Raw genomic sequence first — 24,979 nt, 5'->3', positions numbered from 1 at the left:
GTACTGTTTTTTCTGTTTCAATTTCATTTAGTTCTGCTCTGATCTTTATCATTTCTTTTTTTTTTTTTTTTTTTTTTTTTTTTTTATGATGGAATCTCGCTTTGTCACCCAGGCTGGAGTGCAGTGGCACGATTTCGGCTCACTGCAAGCTCCGCCTTCTGGGTTCACGCCATTCTCCTGCCTCAGCCTCTCCAAGTAGCTGGGACTACAGGTGCATGCCACCACGCCCGGCTAATTTTTTGTATTTTTAGTAAAGACAGGGTTTCACCGTGGTCTTGATCTCCTGACCTCGTGATCCACCCGCCTCGGACTCCCAAAGTGCTGGGATTACAAACATGAGCCACCGTGCCTGGCCTATCATTTCTTTTCTTCTGCTGGGTTTGGGTTTGGTTTGTTCTTATCTAGTTCCTTGAGGTTTGACCTTAGATTGTCTATTTGTACTCTTTCAGAATTTTCATGTAGGCATTTAATGCTGTGAACTTTCCTCTTAGCACCGCTTTTGCTGTATCCCACAGGTTTTGATAGGTTGTATCACTATTATTGTCAGTTTAAAGAATTTTTTAATTTTCATCTTGATTTCATTGTTAAAGATCATTTCAGGAGCAGATTATTTAATTTCCATGTATTTGCATGGTTTTGAGATTCCTTCTGGAGTTGATTTCTCTCCGCTGAGAAAGCAGGCAGGACTTTCAGGCCTGGCCCCTCCCTGCCTGCCGTGGCTTTGGCTTCCGTGTCGTATCTGCACTTCTCGTTTGCCCCCACTGGATTCTGCCCAGGAAAATTTGCACTCAGCCAAATTATTACACAGTTTACCTGGAAGTCTCCTTCTTTCTGTGGCCCTTCCCCAGTTCCACTGGCTGCTCTCCCCAAGGACCCCTGTGAGATAAAGTCAGAAATGGCTTCCCTAGGGACCAGGACTGCCTACAGGGCTTTTCCTACTGCTGCTTCTACTTTTATATGTCACTAAATTCACTTCAGCTCTAGGTAAGTCTATATCCTTCTCCTATAATCTGGATTTTCAGGTTCACCAGTGAGGATGTATGTTCAGAGGTGGGCTTTGCCCCTCTTATACTTTTGGGCACTCACAGTTTTTTGGCTTTCAGATTTTGCAGCTGCAAGCCACTTCTATCAAAGGATCTGTGAATTCTTTTCAGTTTTCCTGGTATGTTCCTTTGGTGGTTCTTGGAGTAAAAGTTCACAATGTGAATCTCCACACACTGTTCTGTCTGTCTAATTGGGGGCTGCAAGTTAGTCCTGCCTCCTATCTGCCATTTTTTACATATTTTCTATTTTATACTTTAATACCACCCTTCTGTCCACCAGGATAACCTCCAATGGATCAAACATTTAAACATACAAAATAAAACCATGAAAATATTACACAATGGTATGGAGCAATTTCTTTATAATCTTGAAGTGAAAAAGGTCTTTCTAATTGACTAACCCAGAAAAGACAGAAGATAAAATTGATAGATTTGACTACACACAATTCAAAATTTTCTGCATGGTAAAACAAAGCAGAACAAAAATTACAAGACAAGTCAAAGGCAAGCTGGGGAAAAATATTTGTAAGTCGTCCTTTCTGGTGGTGATGATGTAACTTACATTAATGGAATCCTACAAGTGAAACATCTTTGAATTACTGGCATGCACCTTTTGATTATGGTGGTGTTAGAATCTATTCGCTAATATTTAGTATTTTTACATCAATATTCATAAATTATATTAGTCTTTAATTTCCTTGTACTGTCTTTTGTCAAGTATAAATGTTATACTTCATGAAAATGAGTTGGAAGTTTTCTTCATGTTCTGTGCTCTGAAACAATAAATATACTGTGCAGACTATGGTCTGTAAACGTTTGATAGAATTTCCCTCTGAAATCATATAGGTTTCGTGCTTTTTTGTAAAGTAATTTATTGTTAAGTTTTTCTATTTCTTCTATGAAATTTTCTTTCTTTTCAGGGATCAATTTGGGTAAACTGTATTTCCCTAGAAAATTACCAATTTCATCTAGGTTTTCAAATTTATCTGTATAGAGGTATACAAAGTAATCTCTTTAATTTTTAAATTTCTGTAGCAGTGGTTATTTACCCTTAATACTTTGATTTTGTATGTGTGTTTTTAATGTTTCTTTCCCTGAATAAGTTAACTAATAATCCGTTTTAACTTTTTTCAAACAAAGAGGATTTTTTACTTATTAATTAGATCTACCTTTTTGCTTGATTGTATTTCATTCTGGTTTTACCTTTATTATCTTCTTCCTTGTACTTTCTTTTGGCTTATTCTTTTTCTAGCTGTTTGAGTTGAGACTTAATTTATTTTCATTCTTTTATATTAACTACTATAAGTATTTAAAGCTATTCTTCTCGGATCACTGGTTTTAATGTATTTAATTGATTCTGGTCTTTAGTGCTTCGTTATCATTGTTTTATAGAAATTCTGTGTATATTTCTCTAACTCAAAAACTATTAATAATTTTTTAAAATTTCTAGATGGAAGGGTTTTTTGTGTTTTTTTATTTCATTTTTAATTGCTGGTTTTAGTGCACTTTGATCAGTGTTTGTAATAATTCTACTCTATGAAATTTGCTTTCTTGGTAACCTAATATATGATCAATTTTTCTATTTTATGTGTGCTTGAGAAAAATGTGTATTTTCTAGTTTCTATTCTCATAGTATTTAATATGTATGCATAAGATCTACCTTATTGATTATGTTGCTTGGCTCTTCTATATTCCTTTTTTGTCCTTGGACCTGTGTGTTAAAGTCTCTTATTAGTGTGTCTATTTCTCTTTATATCATCTATAGGTAGTTACTGTGTTGCCTTATGCATAATCATAACTTTATGTCTTGATTATGAATTGTGAGTTTGAGCTTTGTAAAGTGTTCTCCCTTGTCAGATTTAATTCATTTGTTGTCTAAGTTCTAGTTTGTCTGATATCTGGATTTCAACTCATTTTCTTATTGTTTCCATTTGACTGTATATATTTGTTCTTCCCATTACTTTTAGCCTGTTCAAAATATGATGTTTTAAGTAATTTTCTTGAATTAGTGTAGAACTGAGCTTTGCTTTATGAGCGGATTTGAAATCCTTTCCTTTAAATAGGCAATTTAAGCCCATTTGCATTTATTGCTCTGACTGATATGTTTGTTTTCAACTCTGTCATATTTTTATAAATAGTACCTGATTCAGTTATATTTACTGTATTTCTTTTTCTATGTGGAATCTTCTTTGCCTTTTATTTTAATTTCTTTTGGTATATAGGAAAGTTTGTATTTTTGTTCCACTGGTTACTTTTACAAACTAGAAAAAGAAGAGCAAATTAAACCCACAGTAGAAGGAAGAAAATAATAAAGATTAGAATAAAAACCAAGAGCTCTTTAAAAAAAAACAAAAGATGAACCTCCATCTCCATACTGATCAAGAAAAAAAGGAAAGAAGACACAAGTTACCAGTAACAGGAATGAAAGAGAAGATATCACTACAAATTCTTTATACATAAGAAGGATGATGAGGAAATATTATGAACAACATTTTACCTATAAATTCAGAGATGAAATAGGCAAATTCTCTGAAGAAAACACAAATTACAAAAACTAAGAAGAAACAGAAAAACAGAATAACCCTATATCTATGAAATAAATTGAACTAATAAATTAAAAACCTTCTCACAAAGAAAATGCCAGTCCCAGATGGTGAATTTATCAAACATGTAAAGAAGAAATAACACTAATGCTATGCAAAGTCTTTCAGAAAAGGAGAATGAAGTTACCAACTCATTTTATAAGGCCAGAATTGCCCTGATTGAAACCACAGAGGCTAAAAGAAAACTACAGATCAGTATCTCTCATGATCTTAGATACAAAAATTCTTAACAAACTATTAGTAAATTAATTCCAACAAAGTATAAAAGGGGAAATACTATGACTTAAGTGGGGTTTATATTATTAACTAATGTTGATAGAATCATTATTTTATAGTCACATTTAATTTTTCATTGAAAATAATCTAACTTCTTTAGATGCCTTCATAACAGACTTGTCTCTTCATTTCTTCCCACTGTTTTCAAATACCAAATCCACTTTCCAAAAATAAAGATTTGCCATCACTGAGGAGCTCCAAAACAATATGCTAAAGGCTTTGGACCCCACTGGGTGCAGCACACCAACATGGCACATGTATACATATGTAACCTGCACGTTGTGCACATGTACCCCAAAACTTAAAGTATAATAAAAAAAATTTTAAAAAAAATTCTCTGCTTCAGAACGTCCTTGGATTATGGTAATATTCTGTATCTTGATTGTGGTCATGTTTACATGAGTATATAATTTATCAGAACTCATTGAGCAGTACACTTAAAATTTGTTTTTTTTTAATGTCTTGCTCTACCTATAAGTTGTGTTTTAGATCTAAGGTATTCACAAATATCTGAAGAATATTCTTTTTTTTTTTTTTTTTTTTTTTGTTGAGACGGAGTCTCGCTCTGTCGCCCAGGCTTGGAGTGCAGTTGCGCCATCTCGGCTCACGACAAGCTCCGCCTTCCGGGTTCACGCCATTCTCCTGCCTCAGCCTGCAGAGTAGCTGGGACTACAGGCACCCGCCACCGCACCCGGCTAATTTTTTATATTTTTAGCAGAGATGGGTTTTCACCGTGGTCTCGATCTTCTGACCTCGTGATCCGCCCGCCTCGGCCTCCCAAAGTGCTGGGAAGAATATTCTTGATGGTAGAGAAAGTTCTGAAATTCCTTCTAGTTCTAATCCTGCCTCCAAAGTGAACCTGATACATACCATATTGAAATCCCAGTAAGGAAATCTTACTCTTGTTTATTGGACTAGCATGGCTCCATGTAGGTGCAAAAAAAGTCATTTGGAGCTTAACATTTGTGACTCATTTAAATTATTTTTTAACTTAATCAAATCTGTGTTTAATTTTCTCCTACTTCATTAGACCTAGCTTAATTCATACAGTGTTACTCTGCTTATAAACATACATTTTTAAATTGTCTAAACTCAACAACTAAGTTCACCATATACTTGTTAGAACAATTCCAGATGACTTTGCTTATTCATTCATGTTTGTTTTCAGCTTTATTCATTCTTCAAATAGCATCTACATTCATCTGAAGAAACTAAAAGTAAGCTGATTACCATAATAATGTGGGGCTTAAAGTTCAGATCTCCTCTAAACTCTTATTTAAGAGTAGATATTGTGAAGCATTATTTTCTTAACTTGGTTATTTGATTCAAGGATAGACTTTAGTGCTAGATCTGCCCAAATGGTATATCATTAATATCCTTTTACTGGTGGTGGGAAAGGGAGAGGTAGCATTTTAGCCAGGCATGTCTATCAGAAGTATTATTTTTACTCTCTGCTCTTAGTGCCAAATATTTTCTCACCCAAACTTTCATATCTTCCTGTCATCTTGCGTTTCCATTAAATGAGTTAACACCTTAGTAGATTATTCATAAACTTCAAACTTGGTGATCATTGATATTTATATAACATTTGGTTTATACCTTGATGAAATATAAAAAGAAATGTTTAGGCACTTCACAAAGATACACAATACCATACTTAAGTGAAGAAATCAGAGAGAAAAATAAGAGGAAAGCAAGATGCAGCCATGACTAAACTTTTGCATGCTGTGAAGACCAACACACTTACTAGAGCTAAGCCCCAAATTTAGCCCTGGACTTTATAGTCCCTCAACACAAGGTTAACAGATAAAATACAGGGTACCCAATTAAATTTAAATTCCAGATAAACAAGTTATTTATAGTATAAGTATGTCTTGTATTTTTGTTTGCCAAACTAAGCCACCCTACCACAGAGAAAAAAATGCAACCATTCTAATTACTAAATTACCTAAGCAACCTCAGCTAAAATTTAAAGGTTAACTATTTAATTTCCTGAACCTCAAAAAGTCTGTCACTCAGATGGTTTGAAGACATGCCATAAAAGTATAAGCGTTCGTTATTATTTCTGCTATAAATATAACTGGCCTTATGGCCCTTTACTGTTTTATTTTGAGTTTTGTATTTTTTCCTCATGCACTCGAGAATTTTTTTTTTTTTTTTTTTTTGGTTGTAGGGCCTCACCTGTCTCTCAGGCTGGAGTGCTGTGATGCTGGTACGCCTACGGCTTACTGCAGCCTTGACCTCCTGGGCTCAAGTGATCCATTCACCTCAGCCACTGGAGTAGAAGGGACTACAGGCACGCACCACCATGTCCGGCTAATTCTTCTTTTTCTTTTTTTTTTTTTTTTGCAACAGAGCCTCACTCTGTTGCCCAGGCTGGAGTGAAATGGCGTAATCTTGGCTTACTGCAACCTCCATCTCCTGCGTTCAAGTGGTTCTTCTGCCTCAGGGTTTCACCATGTTGGCCAGGCTGGTCTCAAACTCCTGACTTCAAGTGATCTGCCTGCCTCAGCCTCCCAAAGTGCTGAGGTTATAGGCATGAGCCACCACACCGAGCCTTAGCTAATTTTTTTATTTTTTATTTTTGTAGAAATGAGGTCTCGCTATGTTGACCAGGCTGGTCTCGAATTCCTGAGCTCAAATAGTTCTCCTGCCTCGGCCTCCCAAATTGTTTGGATTACAACCATGAGCCACCACACTTGGCTAAGGAAAACATTCTTAATAAAATATTTAAATTATTTTTATGGCCTATTGCATATTCCGCTAAATATTCTGACTTTTTGATGAGCATGACAATAACCCTGTCCCAAGAGAATCCATCAACTTCATTAGAGGTACTGCCTGCACTAATAGACATCACATGTAGTATAGTCTCGTGAGTAATGATATAATAAACCACATGAAGGGTAGCAGTGACCGTTTCTTTCCTGTGCATTGCACCCTGTCCCTTTTACTCTACATTCTGATGAATGGAATTACAAGGCCTTGGAATAGGTGGCTGGCCTGCACAACAAGGTAATATCCTTGTTGCCGTTTCATCTCCATTCTGACAGTTGCCTAGCCTTGGGTAAAGATAAATTACTGGTGTTTGTAGATTCTCACTAGCATATAAGAAAGTTTGGTCCTCAGAGTTTTTTCACTGGTCTAATACTCTCCTCATTATATTCATTCTTGTTTACAGAATTGCTGACACTCTTATTCTTTTTTGAAACTGACCCCTTGGTTTTCCTGCCCTAGACACTGCCTATTCAGCAACTATTCTTCTGAAAGCTTTTCCTGACTTTTTATATGCCTCATATATCTGGAGTTATAGTTTGGTATAGTTAATTTGGCTTATTTTGAATATAAATTTTTATTTTGATCTTTTATTTTTTAAGTCATTTTTCTTAAATTGCTTGACTCACAAATGATTATTTTTACTAAATTTTAATGGTGTCTTCTGTACCTTCCTTTGTTCTCTTTTCAAATTTTTCTTTTCCTCTGGTATCATTTTAAACTTCAGTGCATTGTGGAATACAGCTTTGTCCCATAACCCTGAAGAAAAACATTGAGACAATAAATGTGATCACAGGATTTTTTTTTCTTCTTAACCTAACTTTGAACAGGTAATGGAGAGTGAAGAGTTCATGTTGCTTCCAGCCAATCAACTCATTGATATAATATCCAGTGATGAGCTAAATGTTCGCAGTGAAGAACAAGTGTTCAATGCAGTGATGGCCTGGGTCAAATACAGTATTCAGGAAAGACGTCCTCAATTACCCCAGGTAATGATAGAAATGCTTCTCTAAGAAACTGCTGGCCGGGCACGGTGGCTCATGCCTGTAATCCCAGCACTGTGGGAGGCCAAGGCGGGTGGATCACAAGGTCAAGAGATCGAGACCATCCTAGCCAACATGGTGAAACCTGGTCTCTACTAAAAATACAAAAATTAGCTGGGCGTGGTGGCAGGCCCCTGTAGTCCCAGCTACTTGGGAGCGTGAGGCAGGAGAATCGCTTGAAATCAGGAGGCAAAGATTGCAGTGAGCTGAGATCATGCCACTGTACTCCAGCCTGGTGACAGAGCGAGACTCCATCTCAAAAATAAAAAAAGAAACTGCTTAGTACTAGATGAGATGATATGTATTTGTCTTGCAAACATAAAACAGTTATCACACTCCACATTCATCTGTCAGAAAGTCCATCTGTTTCCAAATAATCAAGAAAATAAGTATTTAGAAGCATTTTGGTTGCTTATTAATATGGGCTTTTTGCTCCTTTGCTTTCCCCACATTTTGGATCAATTCTACTTTTGAGTGATAGCACAATTGAAAACTTAAATTGTATAAAATGAACAAAAGAAAGCAAGGATGCCTCTTTTCCTATAGCTTGGAAATCCTACCAGTTTTCCTTCAATATGACTTGGAAATACCACCACACTTTCAAGAGTAAAGATGTGATGCATCACAGTCATCACTGAGTGATCAGTAGTTCACTTCAGACCCATTCTTGTTATTGTGATTATAGTCTTTAGCAGTTCAACAAGATATTCTTCTGGATTGTGAATTAATTTGAGTCCAGCTATAGAAGAGCTTATAATGTATTGCTGAACGTTTTTAGTAGTTATGCCTTCCCTCCTTCCTTATTTATGGTATTCAGTGAGATCCCAAAACAATTGGAAGCACAGTAGGGTACCTTGGGTCATGTATTCTCTTAAATATCTTATAGATGAGAGCTCATGCCTTTAATAGCGTTTATTGGCTGGGTGCAGTGGTACAAGCCCATAATCCCAGCACTTGGGAGGATAAGGCAGGCAGATCGCTTGAGCTCAGGTGTTTGAGACCAGCCTGGGCAGCATGGTGATTTCCTATTTCTACAAAAAAAAAAAAAAAAATACAAAAATTTGTTGGGCATGGTGGCATGCACTTGTAGTTGCAGCTACTCTGGAGGCTGAGGTAGGCACATCACTTTAGCCCAGGAGACTGAGGCCGCAGTGACCTATGATCACGCCACTGTACTCCAGCCTGGGCAACAGAGTAAAACCTGTCTCAAAATTAATTAATTAAAATAATGGTGTTTATTCTCTCATAGGTGCTGCAGCATGTTCGTTTGCCTTTGCTTAGTCCCAAGTTCCTGGTGGGCACAGTAGGCTCTGATCCCCTCATCAAAAGTGATGAAGAATGCAGGTATGAGTGATCCTGGATGGGAAAAATCAACAACTAAGCATTCCTATTTTTTCCTAATTTCCTTATTTGTATTGCTTCCTAAATATTGTATTTTGCAGAGCTGAAACCAGGGCATTAATTTAACAAGGTTTTCTTCTGGGCTAGGGTCAAGAGGAGGAAAAGGAAGAAGAGAGAACTGAACTTCCAGTGTTTCATTCCATTAGTTTTTTATGTGTGGTGCTTATTGGTGTAGAAGTGGCAATAAAAAGGTAGATTTCCAAGATTTTAATGCAGACTTGAATTTAAAGAGTCAATTCTCTGCTTTTTTTTTTTTCCTTGAGATAATTGAATAATGCTGTTGACTCTGTCAATGAACATTTTTTCCTTCTATCACATATGTCTAGTTGGGGAATAGAATCAGCCTTGCTTTCTAAATTGTGGACAGAGTTGAAGATCTGCCACCTTCTAAAATAGCTGTAGAAAGATTTTCACTAGAACTAGGTGAAGCAGTTTCCAGAGGTTTTTTGACAAAAGAAACTCTTAACTACTTTTACAAAGGGGGGGAAAAAAGCAACCTATTTTACTAGGCTTTCTCTAAAGTATATACAAAATGTAATAAATTACATTCCCAATTTGACAGATTTTAAGATTTAGGTTCAAATCTGAAATCATCTGGGATTTTTAACCATTTTTCCCCAGCATGTCCCAAATATAAGTGAAAGAGAAAATCCATACTCAGAACTTTGTAAACTACACTGACCTTTGGACCTCCCTTGGTGATTAAAGATATTTAGAATGATCCCTGATTCTAGAATGGTGGTAGGACATGTAGATTCACTTGCATTTCTTCTATAAACTAAAGCCTGTTCTTTTAACAGGAGAGGCTGGAGGGGATTTTAGATGTTTCTATTTTATTTTATTGTATCTTTTTTATATTAATCATTCTTCATTTTTCCGTTTACATGGACTAGAGTTAAACTAGATGTTTTCTATATTTAAAAACACAGACAGGCCGGGCGCAGTGGCTCACGCCTGTAATCTCAGCACTTTGGGAGGCCGAGGCGGGTGTATCACCTGAGGTCAGGAGTTCGAGACCAGCCTCAACATGGAGAAACCGCATCTCTACTAAAAATACAAAAATTAGCTGGACATAGTGGTGCATGCCTGTAATCCCAGCTACTCAGGAGGCTGAGGCAGGAGAATTGCTTGAACCTGGGAGGCAGAGGTTGCGGTGAGCCAAGGTCGTGCCATTGTACTCCAGCCTGGGCAACAAAAGTGAAACTCAGTCTCCAAAAAAAAAAAAAAAAACACACACACACACACACACACAGACAAATGGTAATTAATTCTCCTAAATATTTGCAGTAGCAAAAAGGAAAACCATATACATTGTACATGCTGAAATCTGAAGAAATAATACATAGATGCTCTCCTCCATTAAACGTAAATCAGATTGTATTGTACTGATTCTGATGCAGAAAGTAAAAGTACTTATGAAGTCACATTTAAAAGAAGACCCTTCCTGATATCCTAACTTCTTTTTGCTGCAGTTTCTTCTTCTGTAAAGTGAGGATGATAATAGTGCCTATTCCATAAGGCTGTTGTGAAGTTTAAATGAGTTTATATATATTAAGCACTTAAAACCAGGACTAGCACATAGCTGTGTTGTTGCTACCATTAATTTTGTGTTGGTTTGCTCAATATTATAGCTCTATAGTATTATTTCTAGAACCCTCAAATGACCTAACAAGCTATTAGGAGGTCAAAGTCTTTGTCTTTTTTTTTTTTTTTTTTGAGACGGAGTCTCGCTCTGTTGCCAGGCTGGAGTGCAGTGGCGCAATCTCGGCTCACTGCAACCTCTGCCTCCCAAGTTCAAGCGATTCTCCTGCCTCAGCCTCCTGAGTAGTTGGGACTACAGGCGCGCACCACCACGCCTGGCTACTTTTTGTATTTTTAGTAGAGACGGGGTTTCACCATATTGGCCAGGATGGTCTCGATCTCTTGACCTCGTGATCCACTGCCCCTCAGCTCCCAAAGTGCTGGGATTACAGGTGTGAGCCACTGCAAAGTAATTACAAGTGTAATTACTAGACTCTTAAAGTGTCTTAACAAGACAGGAAATTTGTCTCAGTAGACTTGTTGAGAGTAAACCATTCATATGTTACCAGATAGCAAATTTGTGGCAGTACAGTGTTTCTTTTTAGCAATCCGATTTTTGACCCAGTTTTATTACTTTAATCTAACAAATAACTATTGCCCTGGCTGATGTGCTACCTTGCTAATATCTTGCAGAATCTAATAAAATTTATTAAAAAGTAGTAACTGCAGTGTGGTAATCAAATTGTAATTTTTACTTTTCTATAAGTTATTGTTGGCTGTAAGCATGTTGAGCTTTAGGCTAAATTTGCAGTGAGATATGAGTCATGATGGAAATACCAATCAATTCACAACTCAGTTTGACTGGCATTATTGCTTTCATGTTTGTGCCAATTTTAATATTGGCTAGCATTCATGATTTGGTTTGATTTATGCTTGCTTCCCTTTGCCAACCTATATATTCCTAAACTATACTGGGACTTAACTAACAATGTAATTTAGATATTTGGAATAAAGGCAGAATTTTTCCTACAGAGACTTGGTAGATGAGGCTAAAAACTACCTCCTATTGCCGCAAGAACGACCACTAATGCAAGGACCAAGGACGAGACCACGGAAACCTATCCGATGTGGGGAAGTACTCTTTGCAGGTTTGGATCTTAATATACTGTTAGTAAATTGAATATTTTCCCATATGAGAAATTGTCATTTGAATAATCCTTTGGACAATTGTGATATTTACTGTCATAAGAAACAAATAATAAGTCAGCATATAGCTTGACTCATAACCCATGATTCCACACTGATATACTCCAAAAGAGTGCTCTATATTTTTTTCTCATTCAACACCTTTAATATCTATTTTTATATAAATCCAAAAATGTTGGCTGGTTACAGTGGCTCATGCCTATAATCCCAGCATTTTGGGAGGCCAGGTGTTTGAGACCAGCCTGGGCAATATAGGGAGGCCCCATCTTTACAGAAAATAAGAAAACAATTAGCTGAGTGTGGTAGTGCATGCATGTAGTCCCAGCTACTTGGGAGGCTGAGACAGGAGGATGGCTTGAGCCTAGGAGGTCAAGGCTGCAGTGAGCTGTGATTGCACCACTGTACTCCAGCCTGGGGAACAGAACAAGATCCTGTCTCAAAAAATAAAAAATAAAAATGTCGTGCAGTAGATGTTTTGTTGAAATGAGTCACATGCATTAATTTATATATCAATGTGCAGCTCATCCCATAATTACATGGAATTGTGAAAAAAACATTATATTAAACAATTATAATTTATTTCTCCATTCTATGCATATCCATCTATAATTTCTCCATTCTATCCATATATACATATTATCTCATAATCCTATTTGAATTGGTATCATTGCCCTCCTTTGTAAAATAGATGCAATACTAACTTATTTACAGAATTAATTAAAGATTATAGCAACCCCAGTGGAATGAGTTGAAGTCATAAGTTGCATTTTGACCTACTACTAGAGACATTTGGTGAGTCTAAGCATTAGGTCACAGTGAAGTTAGTAGTGAGTGTTACATTTTATGCTTCAGGATAGGATTCTCTTGACCATTTCTGTTACTTCCCCAGTTGGTGGTTGGTGCAGTGGAGATGCCATTTCCAGTGTTGAACGATATGATCCACAGACCAATGAATGGAGAATGGTGGCTTCAATGAGCAAAAGGAGATGCGGAGTTGGGGTCAGTGTTCTTGATGATCTGTTATATGCAGTAGGAGGCCATGATGGATCCTCTTATCTCAATAGTGTTGAAAGGTGAGTAAGATCAATCTGTAATTTTCTCTCTACTATTCATATAGTTTTATTTGAGATGTTAATTAGGAAACAAATGTGATTTAATGCTTTAGTATTGCATCTATGGCACTAGTTGGCAACCTAAACAAGTTAGTATGATACACAAATTCTTTATGATCTGGTCTCCACCTATTTTTCTAGTCTGTCTCCTATGACACACTACCACTCCCTAAGCATGCTACTGCAGACACATCAAATTGCCTGCAGTTCCTTGGACATGCTGTCTTCCTTCATACCTCTCTCCTTACATATATGCATGCTGTTCTTTTTTCCCTGGGATACTTCTGCCACTTTAAGACTTATATTTCCTTTGGCCAGGTGCAGTGGCTCCTGCCTGTAATCCCAGCTACTTGGGAGGCTGAGGCAGGAGAATGGCCAGAACCTGGGAGGCAGAGCTTGCAGTGAGCCGAGATCACGCCACTGCACTCCAGCCTAGGCAAAAGAGCGAGACTCCTTCTCAAAAAAAAAAAGACCTACATTTTCTTCAAGACACAAATGTTACTTAATACATACAACTTTCTATGATACCATACAGATGAGTTAGTTACTAGTTACTTGTTCCTTTGCCTTTCCATAAGTATTTTGAACACGTTTGTACATATCCATCACATTGTACTATACGTGTTGAAATGTGTTTCACCATAATATCTATCGCAGTGGCGGGGCACATTGGGAATCTCTAGTAACTGATGTTTCAATAGCTTCTTGCTCTCAAGAAGCTGTGTTGATTAACAGTGACTCTTTATTTCCATAACACATCTATGAAACGCTGCAGCATATCAAGTTCTAAAGATATAGATTGTGCAGCTGGGGAAAAATCTTAAAAAGCAGAGGGATCATTCCCATAGAAGTAAAACAACTACAACATGGAGAAACCTCATCTCTACAAAAAAATACAAAAATTTACCAGTTGTAGTGGTGCACGCCTGTAGTCCCAGCTATTCAGGAGACCCGAGGCAGGAGGCCCGCTTGAGCCTGGGAGGTAAAGGTTGCCATGAGATGAGATTGCGCCATTGCACTCTAGTCTGGGTGACAGAGCAAGACTCTGTGAAAAAAAAAAAAAAAAAGAAAGAAAAAAAGAACACAACACACACACTTAAAAATAAATTGATGACATCACAGAAGGGAAAAATAAATTGATGGCATCACAGAAGAGATCATGGCGGACAGGAGGCAGGACTAGACTGAAGCTCCAGACCGGGCAACATGCGGAGGCTTCATTGCAAATTTTAGCTCCAGATTGACTGCAAGAAAAAATTAGCAATCTCAAGAGGACCCACAGACCCTCTGAAGAAAGCGGACTGCTCCTGCAGGACCCGGGAGAAACCCCAAATATTGTGAGTGCCCCAACTACAGAAATGGGAAAGGGAGACCCTCCTCTCCCAAACACACACCCCCACTGGAGAAGCTGAAAGTCTGTTTGCAGGAGAAGTTTCCAAATTTACCTGGAGCTGAGTCAAGTTAGAGAGGCAAGTGAAATAACGGGTAGAGGAAGCAGCAGAAAGGCCCTGGGCGTTCGCTGGGTCCCCAAGCAGGCCATTCCTGCCTGGCACCACAGGGATCCATCAGGAGGGTGGCCAGGGGAGCAGGGGATAAAACTCCCCAGGGAGAAGGAATTCTCTAGCTGAACTTTGTAACAATTTGAACAGGGTGAGAAGCCTCCTGAGCAGAACTCAAGGGAGGGTGCGAATCCTGCGTGCAGACTTCACTGGCAGGGGGAAAACTAAAGCCCTTTTCTCTTGCAGCTGGGAGGCGGATAGCCTGGGGCAAGTTTTCAAGCCTGTCGCCTGTGGCCTGGAAACAGACTCAGAGTTGTGAGAGGGGCACGGTGGGAGTGAGACCATGGGAGTGAGACCAGCCCTTCAGGTTGTGTGGGAGCTGAGTGAGGCCTGTGACTGCTGGCTTTCCCCCACTTTACTGACAACCTGCATGACTCAGCAGAGGCAGTCATAATCTTCCTAGGTACACAACTCAAGTGACCTAGGAATCTCTTCCCCCATCCCCAACAGCAGTCGCAGCAAGACCCACCCAAGGAGAGTCTGAGCCCAGACATGCCTAATCTCGCCCCCACCTGATGGTCCTTCCCTGTCCACCCTGGTAGTGGAAGACAAAGGGCATATAATCTTGGGAGTTCTAGGACCCCACCTACCACCAGTCTCTCTCCGCACTACTACAGCTGATGCTTTCTGGAAAGTACCACCTCCTGGCAGGAGGCCAACCAACACAAAAATAGGGTATTAAACCACCAAAACTAAGGACCCTCATGGAGTCCATTGCACCCTCCACCAGAACAGGCACTGGTATCCACAGCTGAGAGACCCATAGACGGTTCACATCACAGGACTCTATGCAGACATCCCCTACTACCAACCCAGAGCCGAGTAGACTTGCTGGGTGGCTAGACCCAGAAGAGAGACAGCAATCACTGCAATTTGTTTCACAGGAAGCCACATCCATAGGAAAACAGGGAGAATACTACATCAAGGGAACACTTTGTGGAACAAAAGAATCTGAACAACAGCCTTCATCCCTAGACCTTCCCTCTGACAGAGCCTACCCAAATGAGGAGGAACCAGAAAACCAACCCTGGTAACATAAAACAAGGCTCTTCAACACCCTTCACCAGCAATGGATTCAAACCAAGAAGATTCCCTGATTTACCTGAAAAAGAATTCAGGAGGTTAGTTATTAAGCTAATCAGGGAGGGACCAGAGAAAGGCAAAGCCCAATGCAAGGAAATCCAAAAATGCTACAAGAAGTGAAGGGAGAAACACTCAAGGAAATAGATAGCTTAATTTAAAAACAAAAATTCAGGAAACTTTGGACACACTTTTAGAAATGCAAAATGCTCTAGAAAGTCTCAGTAATAGATATGTACAAGTAGAAGAAAGAAATTCAGAGCTCAAAGACAAGGTCTTTGAATTAACCCAATCCAACAAAGACAAAGAAAAAAGAATAAGAAAATATGAACAAGCCTCCAAAAAGTCTGGGATTATGTTAAACAACCAAACCTAAGAATAATTGGTATGCCCAAGGAAGAAGAGAATTCTAAAAGTCTGAAAAACATACTCGGAGGAGTAATCAAGGAAAATTTCCCCAGCCTTGTGAGAGACCTAAACATCCAAATACAGGAAGCACAAAGAACACCTGTGAAATTCATCACAAAAAGATCTTTCCCTAGGCACGTTGTCATCAGGTTATACAAACTCAAGATGAAGGAAAGAATCAAGAGCTGTGAGACAGAAGCACAGGGTAACTTATAAAGGAAAACCTATCATATTAACAGCAGATTTCTCAGCAGAAACCCTATTAGCTAGAAGGAATTGGGGACCTATCTTCAGCCTCCTCAAACAAAACAATTATCAGCCAAGAATTTCGTATCCAGTGAAACTAAGCATCATATGTGAAGGAAAGATAAGCCGTTTTCAGACAAAGAACTGCTGAGATAATTCGCCATTACCAAATCACCACTACAAGAACTTCTAAAAGGAGCTCTAAATCTTGAAACAAATCCTGGAAACACATCAAAACAGAACCTCTTTAAAGCATAAATCACACAGAACCCATAATGCAAAAATACAAGTTAAAAAGCAAAAACAAAAAACAAAACCAAAGTACATAGGCAACAAAGAGCACGATGAAAGTAACGGTACCTCACATTTCAATACTAACATTGAATGTAAATGACCTAAATGCTCCACTTAAAAGGTACAGAACCACAGAATGGATAAGAACTCACCAACCATCTGCTGCCTTCAGGAGACTCACCTAACACATAAAGACTCACATAAACTTAAAGCAGTGGAAAAAGGCATTTCATGCAAATGGACACCAAAAGTGAGCAGGGGTAGCTATTCTTATATCAGACAAAACAAACTTTAAAGCAACAGTGGTTAAAAGAGACAAAAAGGGACAGTATATAGTAGTAAAAGGCCTTGTCCAACAGGAAAATATCATAGTCCTAAACATATATGCACCTAACACTGGAGCTCCCAAACTTATAAAACAATTACTAATAGACCCAAGAAATGAGATAGACAGCAACAAAATAATAGTGTGAGACTTAAGTACTCCACTGACAGCACTAGACAGGTCATCAAGACAGAAATTCAACAAAGAAACAATGGATTTAAACTATACCTTGGAAAAAATGGACTTAACAGATATATACAGAACATTTCATCCAAAACCCACAGAATACACATTCTATTCAACAGCTCATGGAACTTTCTCCAAGATAGACCATAAGATAGGCCACAAAATGAGCCTCAATAAACTTAAGAAAATTGAAATTATATCAAGCACTCACTCAGACCACAGTGGAATAAAACTGGAAATCAACTCCAAAAGGAACCTTCAAAACCATGCAAATACATGGAAATTAAATAACTTGCTCCTGAATGAGCATTGGGTCAAAAACAAAATCAAGATGGAAATTTAAAAATTCTTCGAACTTAATGACAATAATGACACAACCTATCAAAACCTCTGGGATACACAGCAAAGGCAGTGCTAAGAGGAAAGTTCATAGCCCTAAATGCCTACATCAAAAAGTCTGAAAGAGCACAAACAGGTCACACCTCAAGGAACTAGGGAAACAAGAACAAATCAAACCCAAACCCAAAGGAAATAACTGAGATCAGAGCAGAACTAAATGAAATTGAAACAAACAAACAAACAAAAAAGATAAATGAAACAAAAAGCTGGTTCTTTGAAAAGATAAATAAAATTGATAGACCATTACCAAGATTAACCAAGAAAAGGAGAGAAAATCCAAATGACCTCATTTGGATGAAACAGGAGCTATTACAACTGACACCACTGAAATATAAAAGATCATTCAAGGCTACTATGAACACCTTTACACATATAAACTAGAAAACCTAGAAGAGATCAATAAATTCCTGGAAAAATGCAACCCTCCTATCTTAAATCAGGAAGAATTAGATACCCTGAACAGACCAAAAACAAGCAGCAAGATTGAAGTGGTAATTAAAAAATTACAACAAAAAAAAAGTCCAGGACCAGACGGATTCACAGCAGAATTCTACCAGACATTCAAAGAAGAATTGGTACCAATCTTTTTGACGCAATTCCACAAGATAAAGAAGGAACCCTCCCTAATAATTCATAATTCATTCTGTGAAGCCAGCATCACCCTAATACCAAAACCAGGAAAGGACATAACCAAAAAAGAAAACTACAGACCAATATCCTTGATGAATGTAGATGCTAAAATCCTCAACAAAATACTAGCTAACCGAATCCAACATCATATCAAAAAGATAATCCACCATGATCAAGTGTGTTTCATACCAGGGATGCAGGGATGGTTTAACATATGCAAGTCAATAAATGTGATACACCACATAAACAGAATTAAAAACAAAAGTCACATGATCATGTCAATAGATGCAGAAAAAGCATTTGACAAAACCCAGCATCCCTTTATGATTAAAACTCTCAGCAAAAATGGCATACAAGGGACATACTTTAATGTAATAAAAGCCATCTATAACAAACCCACAGCCAACATACTGAATGGGGAAAAGTTGAAAGCATTCCCTGTGAGCGTGGAAAAAAGACAAGGATGCCCACTCTCACCACTTCTCTTCAACATAGTACTGGAAGTCCTAGCCAGAGCAATCAGACAAGAGAAAGAAATAAAGGGCATCCTAATCAGTAAAGAGGAAGTCATACTGTCACTGTTTGCTGCTGATATGATCATTTACCTTGAAAATCCTAAGGACTCCTCTGGAAAGCTCCTAGAACTGATAAAAGAATTCAGCATAGTTTCCGGATACAAGATTAATGTACACAAATCAGTAGCTCTTCTATACACCAACAGCAACCAAGTGGAGAATCAAATCAAGAACTCAACGTTTTTTACAATAGCTGCAAAAAAAATAAAATACTTAGGTATATACCTAACAAAGGAGTCAAAAGACCTCAAGACCTCTACAAGGAAAACTACAAAACAGTGCAGAAAGAAATCATAGACACCACAAACAAATGGAAACACATCCCATGCTCATGGATGGGTAGAATCAATATTGTGAAAATGACCATACTGCTAAAGCAGTCTACAAATTCAGTGCAAGCACCATCAGAATACCACCATCATTCTTCACAGAATTAGAAAAAACAATTATAAAGTTCATATGGAACCAAAAAAGAGCCCACATAGCCAAAGCAATACTAAGCAAAAAGAACAAATCTGGAGGCATCACGCTACCTGATTTCAGACTATACTATAGAGCCATAGTCACCAAAACAGTGTGGTACTGGTATAAAAACAGGCACATAGACCAATGGAACAGAATAGAGAACCCAGAAATAACCCAAATACTTATAGCCAACTGATCTTCAACAAAGCAAACAAAAACATAAAGGGGGGCAAGAACACTCTTTTCAACAAATGTTGCTGGGATAATTAGCTAGCCACATGTAAGGAAACAAAACTGGATCCTCAGCTGTCACCTTATACAAAAATCAACTCAAGATGGATTAAGGACTTAAGACCTGAAACTGTAAAAATTCTAGAAGATAACATTGGAAAAACCCCTCTTGACATTGGCTTAGGCAAGGATTTCATGACCAAGAACCCAAAAACAAATGCAATAAAACAAAAGATAAATAGCTGGGACCTAATTAAACTAAAGAGCTGTTGCATGGCAAAAGGAACAGTCAGCAAAGTAAACAGACAATCCACAGAGTATGAGAAAATCTTCACAATCTGTACATCTGACAACTAATATCCAGAATCTACAGTGAACTCAAGTCAGTGAGAAAAAAAAATCCTATCAAAAAGTGGGCTAAGGACATGAATAAACAATTCTCAAAAGAAGATATACAAATTGCCAACAAACATATGAAAAAATGCCCAACATCACAATGATCAGGGAAATGCAAATGAAAACCACAATGTGATACCACCTTACTCCTGCAAGGATGGCCATAATAAAAAAATCAAAAACCAGTAGATGTTGGTGTGGATGCTGTGAACAGGGAACACTTCTACACCACTGGTGGCAATGTAAACTAGTACAGCCACTATGGAAAACAGTGCAGAGATTCCTTAAAGAACTAAAAGTAGAACTACCATTTGATCCAGTAATCCCACTACTGAGTATCTACCCAGAGGAAAAGAAATCATTAATCGAAAACTTGTACATACATGTTTCTAGCAGCACAATTCACAATTGCAAAATCGTGGAAGCAAACCACATGTCCATCAATCAATGAGTGGATAAAGAAACTGTGGTGTATATAGACGATGGAATACTATGCAGCCATAAAAAGGAATGAATTAACAGCATTTGCAGTGACCTGGATGAGATTAGAGACTATTATTCTAAGCGATATAACTCAGGAATGGAAAACTAAACATCATATGTTCTCACTGATAATGTGGGAGCTAAGCTATGAGGACTCAAAGACATAAGAATGATACAATGGACTTTGGGGACTTGGGGGAAGAGTGAAGGGGGTTAAGGGGTAAAAGACTACAAATATGGTGCCATGTATACTGATGCATGCACCAAAATCTCATAAATCACCACTAAAGAATTTACTCATGTAACCGAATACCACCTGTACCCTAATACCCCAATAACTTATGGAAAAAAAAAAACACATCCCAGTTAAAAAAAAAATTGATGGGTTAAAGAGTAGAAATAGCTAAATATTTATGCCTTAACAATTTAGGCTGTATATGTCAAAATGGACGGAATGCAACTAAGGTGGTCCCCAGGGGCAAATTTACATGAATTTTAGCTTAGATACATTAATATAACTTATATGCATTTGGAAATAAGAAAGATGCAAAATAAATGAATCATGCTTTTAAGTCGTCACTAAAAAGGCAATAAAACCCAACAAACAAAAAAATCAACGAAATTTTTTTTAAAAAGATATGTCTACAAAAAGAGCAATTTGATAGTATTTTTAAAAATTAAGCATACTCGGCTGGACACGGTGGCTCACACCTGTAATCCCAGCTCTTTGGGAGGCCAAGGCGGGTGGATCACGAGGTCAGGAGATTGAGACAATCCTGGCTCACACGGTGAAACCCCGTCTCTACTAAAAATACAAAAAAAGAGACGGGCGTGGTGGCGGGCACCTGTAGTCCCAGCTACTTGGGAGGCTGAGGCAGGAGAATGGCATGAACCCAGGAGGCGGAGCTTGCAGTGAGCCAAGATTGTGCCACTGTACTCCAGCCTGCGCAACAGAGCATGACTCCATCTCAAAAAAAAAAAAAAAATTAAGCATACTGTTTGCTACAGTAATTCTACCTATCACCCATTTGCACAAAGAGAAATACACAAAGATGAACGTTGTTTTTAATAGCAAAATATCAGAAACAGCCTAAGGGATATATCAGTAGGAATATAATTAAATAATGTATAACACATATAATAGTAAAATAATTCAAAAGAAAAATCTAGAGCTATATTAGCATAAATAGATCTCAAAAAACATTGAGGGAAAAAGCAGTGCCTACTCTGTGGTATTATTTATGTGAAGAAAACATGCTTGCATATAAAGAAATATATATATGTGGATACATATATACCTATATGAAAGCATTTTACTGAAAAGTCTTGAAGGATATATGCCAAATCAAAATGGGAAGAGACCAGAATTCAGGTGGAACTCAAGGAGGGCTTTAACTTTATTAGTAATATTCTGATTTTTTTAAAGAAAGTATATTCATACATAAATTTCAAAAAATAAAAACACAAACCAGATTTTCAAATGTTTTAGTTATTAATCAGCCCATACTTAGGGGAAAGAATATATATCATATAAATCCATGGATTTAGAATATGTAAACATAGCCAAACTTCCTTTGTGTAATACAAACTCTCCTCTTGGTATGTTCTTTTCAGGTATGACCCCAAAACAAACCAGTGGAGCAGTGATGTGGCCCCTACAAGCACCTGCAGGACAAGTGTTGGTGTAGCAGTACTTGGAGGCTTTCTCTATGCTGTGGGTGGCCAGGATGGCGTGTCTTGCCTCAACATTGTTGAGAGGTGATTTTTTTTTTTAAGTCATTTTCCGTATTTTTATTTTAAAGAACATAGAGCTCTTTAAAAGAAAAAGTACAGGCCGGGCGTGGTGGCTCACACCTGTAATCCTAGCACTTTGGAAGGCCAAGGCAGGTGGATTGCTTGAGCTCAGGAGTTCGAGACCAGCCCAGGCAACATGGTGAGATAAAATACAAAAAAAAAAAAAAAAAAAATTAGCCGGGCATGGCGGTGCATGTAGTTCCAGCTACTTGTGGGGCTGAGGTGGGAGGATCACTTGAGCCCAGGAGGTTGAGGCTGCAGTGAGCTGAGATCGCGCCACTGCACTCCAGCCTGGGTGCAAAAGTGAGACCCTGTATCAAGGGGAAAAAAAAAAGAAACAAGTACAGCTGAATTTAGGACATTGGAGGATCCACTATTCAGTGGATTTCCCATAGGCTTTCAGCAAAAAGTCTTCAGTTGATCTTAAAGTCTAGGAAAATGAAAGATCTAAAAAAAGTTTTTTTAATTAACAAAAATTATATATATTCATAGTGTACAGCATGATGTTTTGAAATATGTATAGGTTGTGGAATGGCTAAATCAAGCTAATTAACATATTATTACCTCACATACTTATGGTTTATTTGTGGTGAGAACACTTAAAATCTACTCTCAAGTGCATAATATGTTGTTATTAACTGTAGTTACTATGTTGTACATTAGAGCTCTTGAATTTATTCCTCCTCTCTAACTGAAATTTTGTATTCATTTACCAAGATTTCCTCACTGCCCCTCACCTTGCCCCAGCCCCTGGTAACCACCATTCTACTCTCTACTTCTGAGTTCAACTTTTTTAGATTCCTCATATAAGTGAGATCATGCAATATTTGTCTTTCTATGTTTAGCTTGTTTCACTTAATGTCCTTCAGGTTTATCCATGCTGTCGAAAATGTCAGGATTTCCTTCTTTTTTAAGACTGAATAGTATTCTATTCATATATGCCACATTTTCTGTATCCATTCATCTGTTGAGGTACATTTAGCTTAAGTTCATATCTTGTCTATTGTAAATAATGCTGCAATGAATATGAGAGTACAGGTATCTCTTCAACATACTTATTTCCACTGAATATATACTGAGTAGTGGGATTACTGGATCATATGATAGTTCTATTTTTAATTTTTTAAGGAACCTCCATACTGTTTTCCATAATGGCTATACTAGTCTACATTCTCATCAATGGTATGCAAGGGTTTCCTTTTCTCCATATTCTTGCCAACATTTGCTATCTATCTTTTTTTATATAGTAGCCATTCTAACAGGTGTGATGTGATACTTCATTGTGATTTTAATTTGCATTTCCCTGATGATTAGTGATATTGAGCATTTTCTCATATACTTATCCATTTGTATGTGTTCTTTTGAGAAATATCTATTCAGGTCCTTTGCCCATTTTTAAATCAGATTATTTGTTTTCTTGCTGTTGAATTGTTTAAGTTCCTTATATATTTTCAGTATTAACCTTTTATGAGATGTATGGTTTGCAGATATGTTCTCCCACTCTGTAGATTGTCTCTTCACTCTGTTGATTGTTTCCTTTGCCATGCAGAAGCCTTTTAGTTTGATGTAATCTTACTTTCTTTGCTTTTGTTGCCTATGCTTTGGGGCACATAACCTGATTTTTTCAACTGTCACACTCATTGTACCTAACGTTGAAATGTTAGAAATGTATTTCAGATTACATTCTATGTATATCAAGCATAGCACTTGTGAAATCTGTTCTGATTTTTTTCCTGAATCTACCTGGAGTGTACTTAATGAATGACTCTACTCATACTTCCCCCAGAGAAATGATTACATAATAATACTTTGTATAGGACATCTTATAAAAAGCTTAAAGTATTTTGTATATAGACCCTCATTAATCATTGAAGTATGCTTAGGGAAATCTAGGTGGGCTGCCATAGTCACTTTATACTGGTGTACAAATAGTTAATTTTGGTAGAACAGATTTTGTTCTTAATTTCTTCTGTCAGCTTTTCGTCATTAGATTTTAGAGTCTCATGTGCTATGATTACTGATAAGAACATATATTTCATCTTCACTTCTTAAAAAGAAATGAGTCATGACTCTAAAATTTTTGAGGTAGCATTTACTAGTTTACCATGTATATGTTGAAAAGTTTAACTGTCGTAAGCAGAGATAAAATAGAAGGTAACTCTTGAAAGCTATGCCAGTTCCCTTTTATCTCTGTCAAGAAATCTATTTTTTCACTTTCAAAACTCAATACAGGAGGTTAGCAGCAGTGATGGCATAGTTTTTTAATATCTCCAAATACACACATAAAAACAGATAGAGTAATAGATAGCAAAGCTAAAAACCTATGTACTAGTTCTGGAGATTGGAGTTACACAACAATGTGAATATACTTAACACTACTAAACAGTTGAAACATGGTTAAGATGGTAAATTTTATGTTATGTGTATTTTACCACAATTTAAAAATCAGAACCTGTGAACAAAATTTAACACAAAACTAAGGGAAAGGATATCCTCACAAACTCCAAACCACAAATGGGCAAAGACAAACTACCATTAGCCACAACACCTGCATGATATTAGTATCTTCAGGAGAAATCAGAAAGAAGCAATTGCATGTCTGACAGATCTAAGAGCAAAAGAACCTCAAACTAGCTAATATATAGTAAATAGAAAGCACAAGGGGAAAATTTATCAGCAACTGAAACTAGGAACAGTTTTGTCCACTGCCATAGAGTGTAAGTGCAAGACCCTCAGTAAGATCTAAAGGGCTTAGAAGAGGGTTTCTCAACCTCAACACTACTGGCGTTTTGGGTCAGACAATTCTTTGTTGTGGGGGACTGTCCTGTGCGTTGTAGGATGTTTAACAGCATCCATAGCCTCTACCAACTAAGTGCCAGAAGCACATGCCTGGTTGTGACAACCAAAAATGTCTCCAAACATTGCCAG

At 37.5% G+C, this 24,979-nt stretch overlaps 1 protein-coding gene across 1 annotated transcript in view; it reads left to right on the top strand.

Moving 5' to 3' along the window:
- The window catches only part of KLHL20 (kelch like family member 20), a 67,787-nt gene that overhangs the window by 24,906 nt on the left and 17,902 nt on the right, over window positions 1-24,979 (top strand). The window contains exons 4-8 of the mRNA XM_030823962.1: window positions 7,528-7,686; window positions 8,990-9,084; window positions 11,695-11,810; window positions 12,758-12,941; window positions 21,872-22,015. Coding sequence (XP_030679822.1) covers window positions 7,528-7,686; window positions 8,990-9,084; window positions 11,695-11,810; window positions 12,758-12,941; window positions 21,872-22,015 — 698 coding nt within the window. The remainder of the gene's footprint in view (window positions 1-7,527; window positions 7,687-8,989; window positions 9,085-11,694; window positions 11,811-12,757; window positions 12,942-21,871; window positions 22,016-24,979) is intronic.

The sequence above is a fragment of the Nomascus leucogenys genome, chromosome 12, assembly GCF_006542625.1.
Source record: "Nomascus leucogenys isolate Asia chromosome 12, Asia_NLE_v1, whole genome shotgun sequence".
Classification (NCBI taxonomy): domain Eukaryota; kingdom Metazoa; phylum Chordata; class Mammalia; order Primates; family Hylobatidae; genus Nomascus; species Nomascus leucogenys.
Note: the sequence above shows the minus strand (reverse complement) of the source record. Positions and strands in the feature narration are given on the sequence as shown.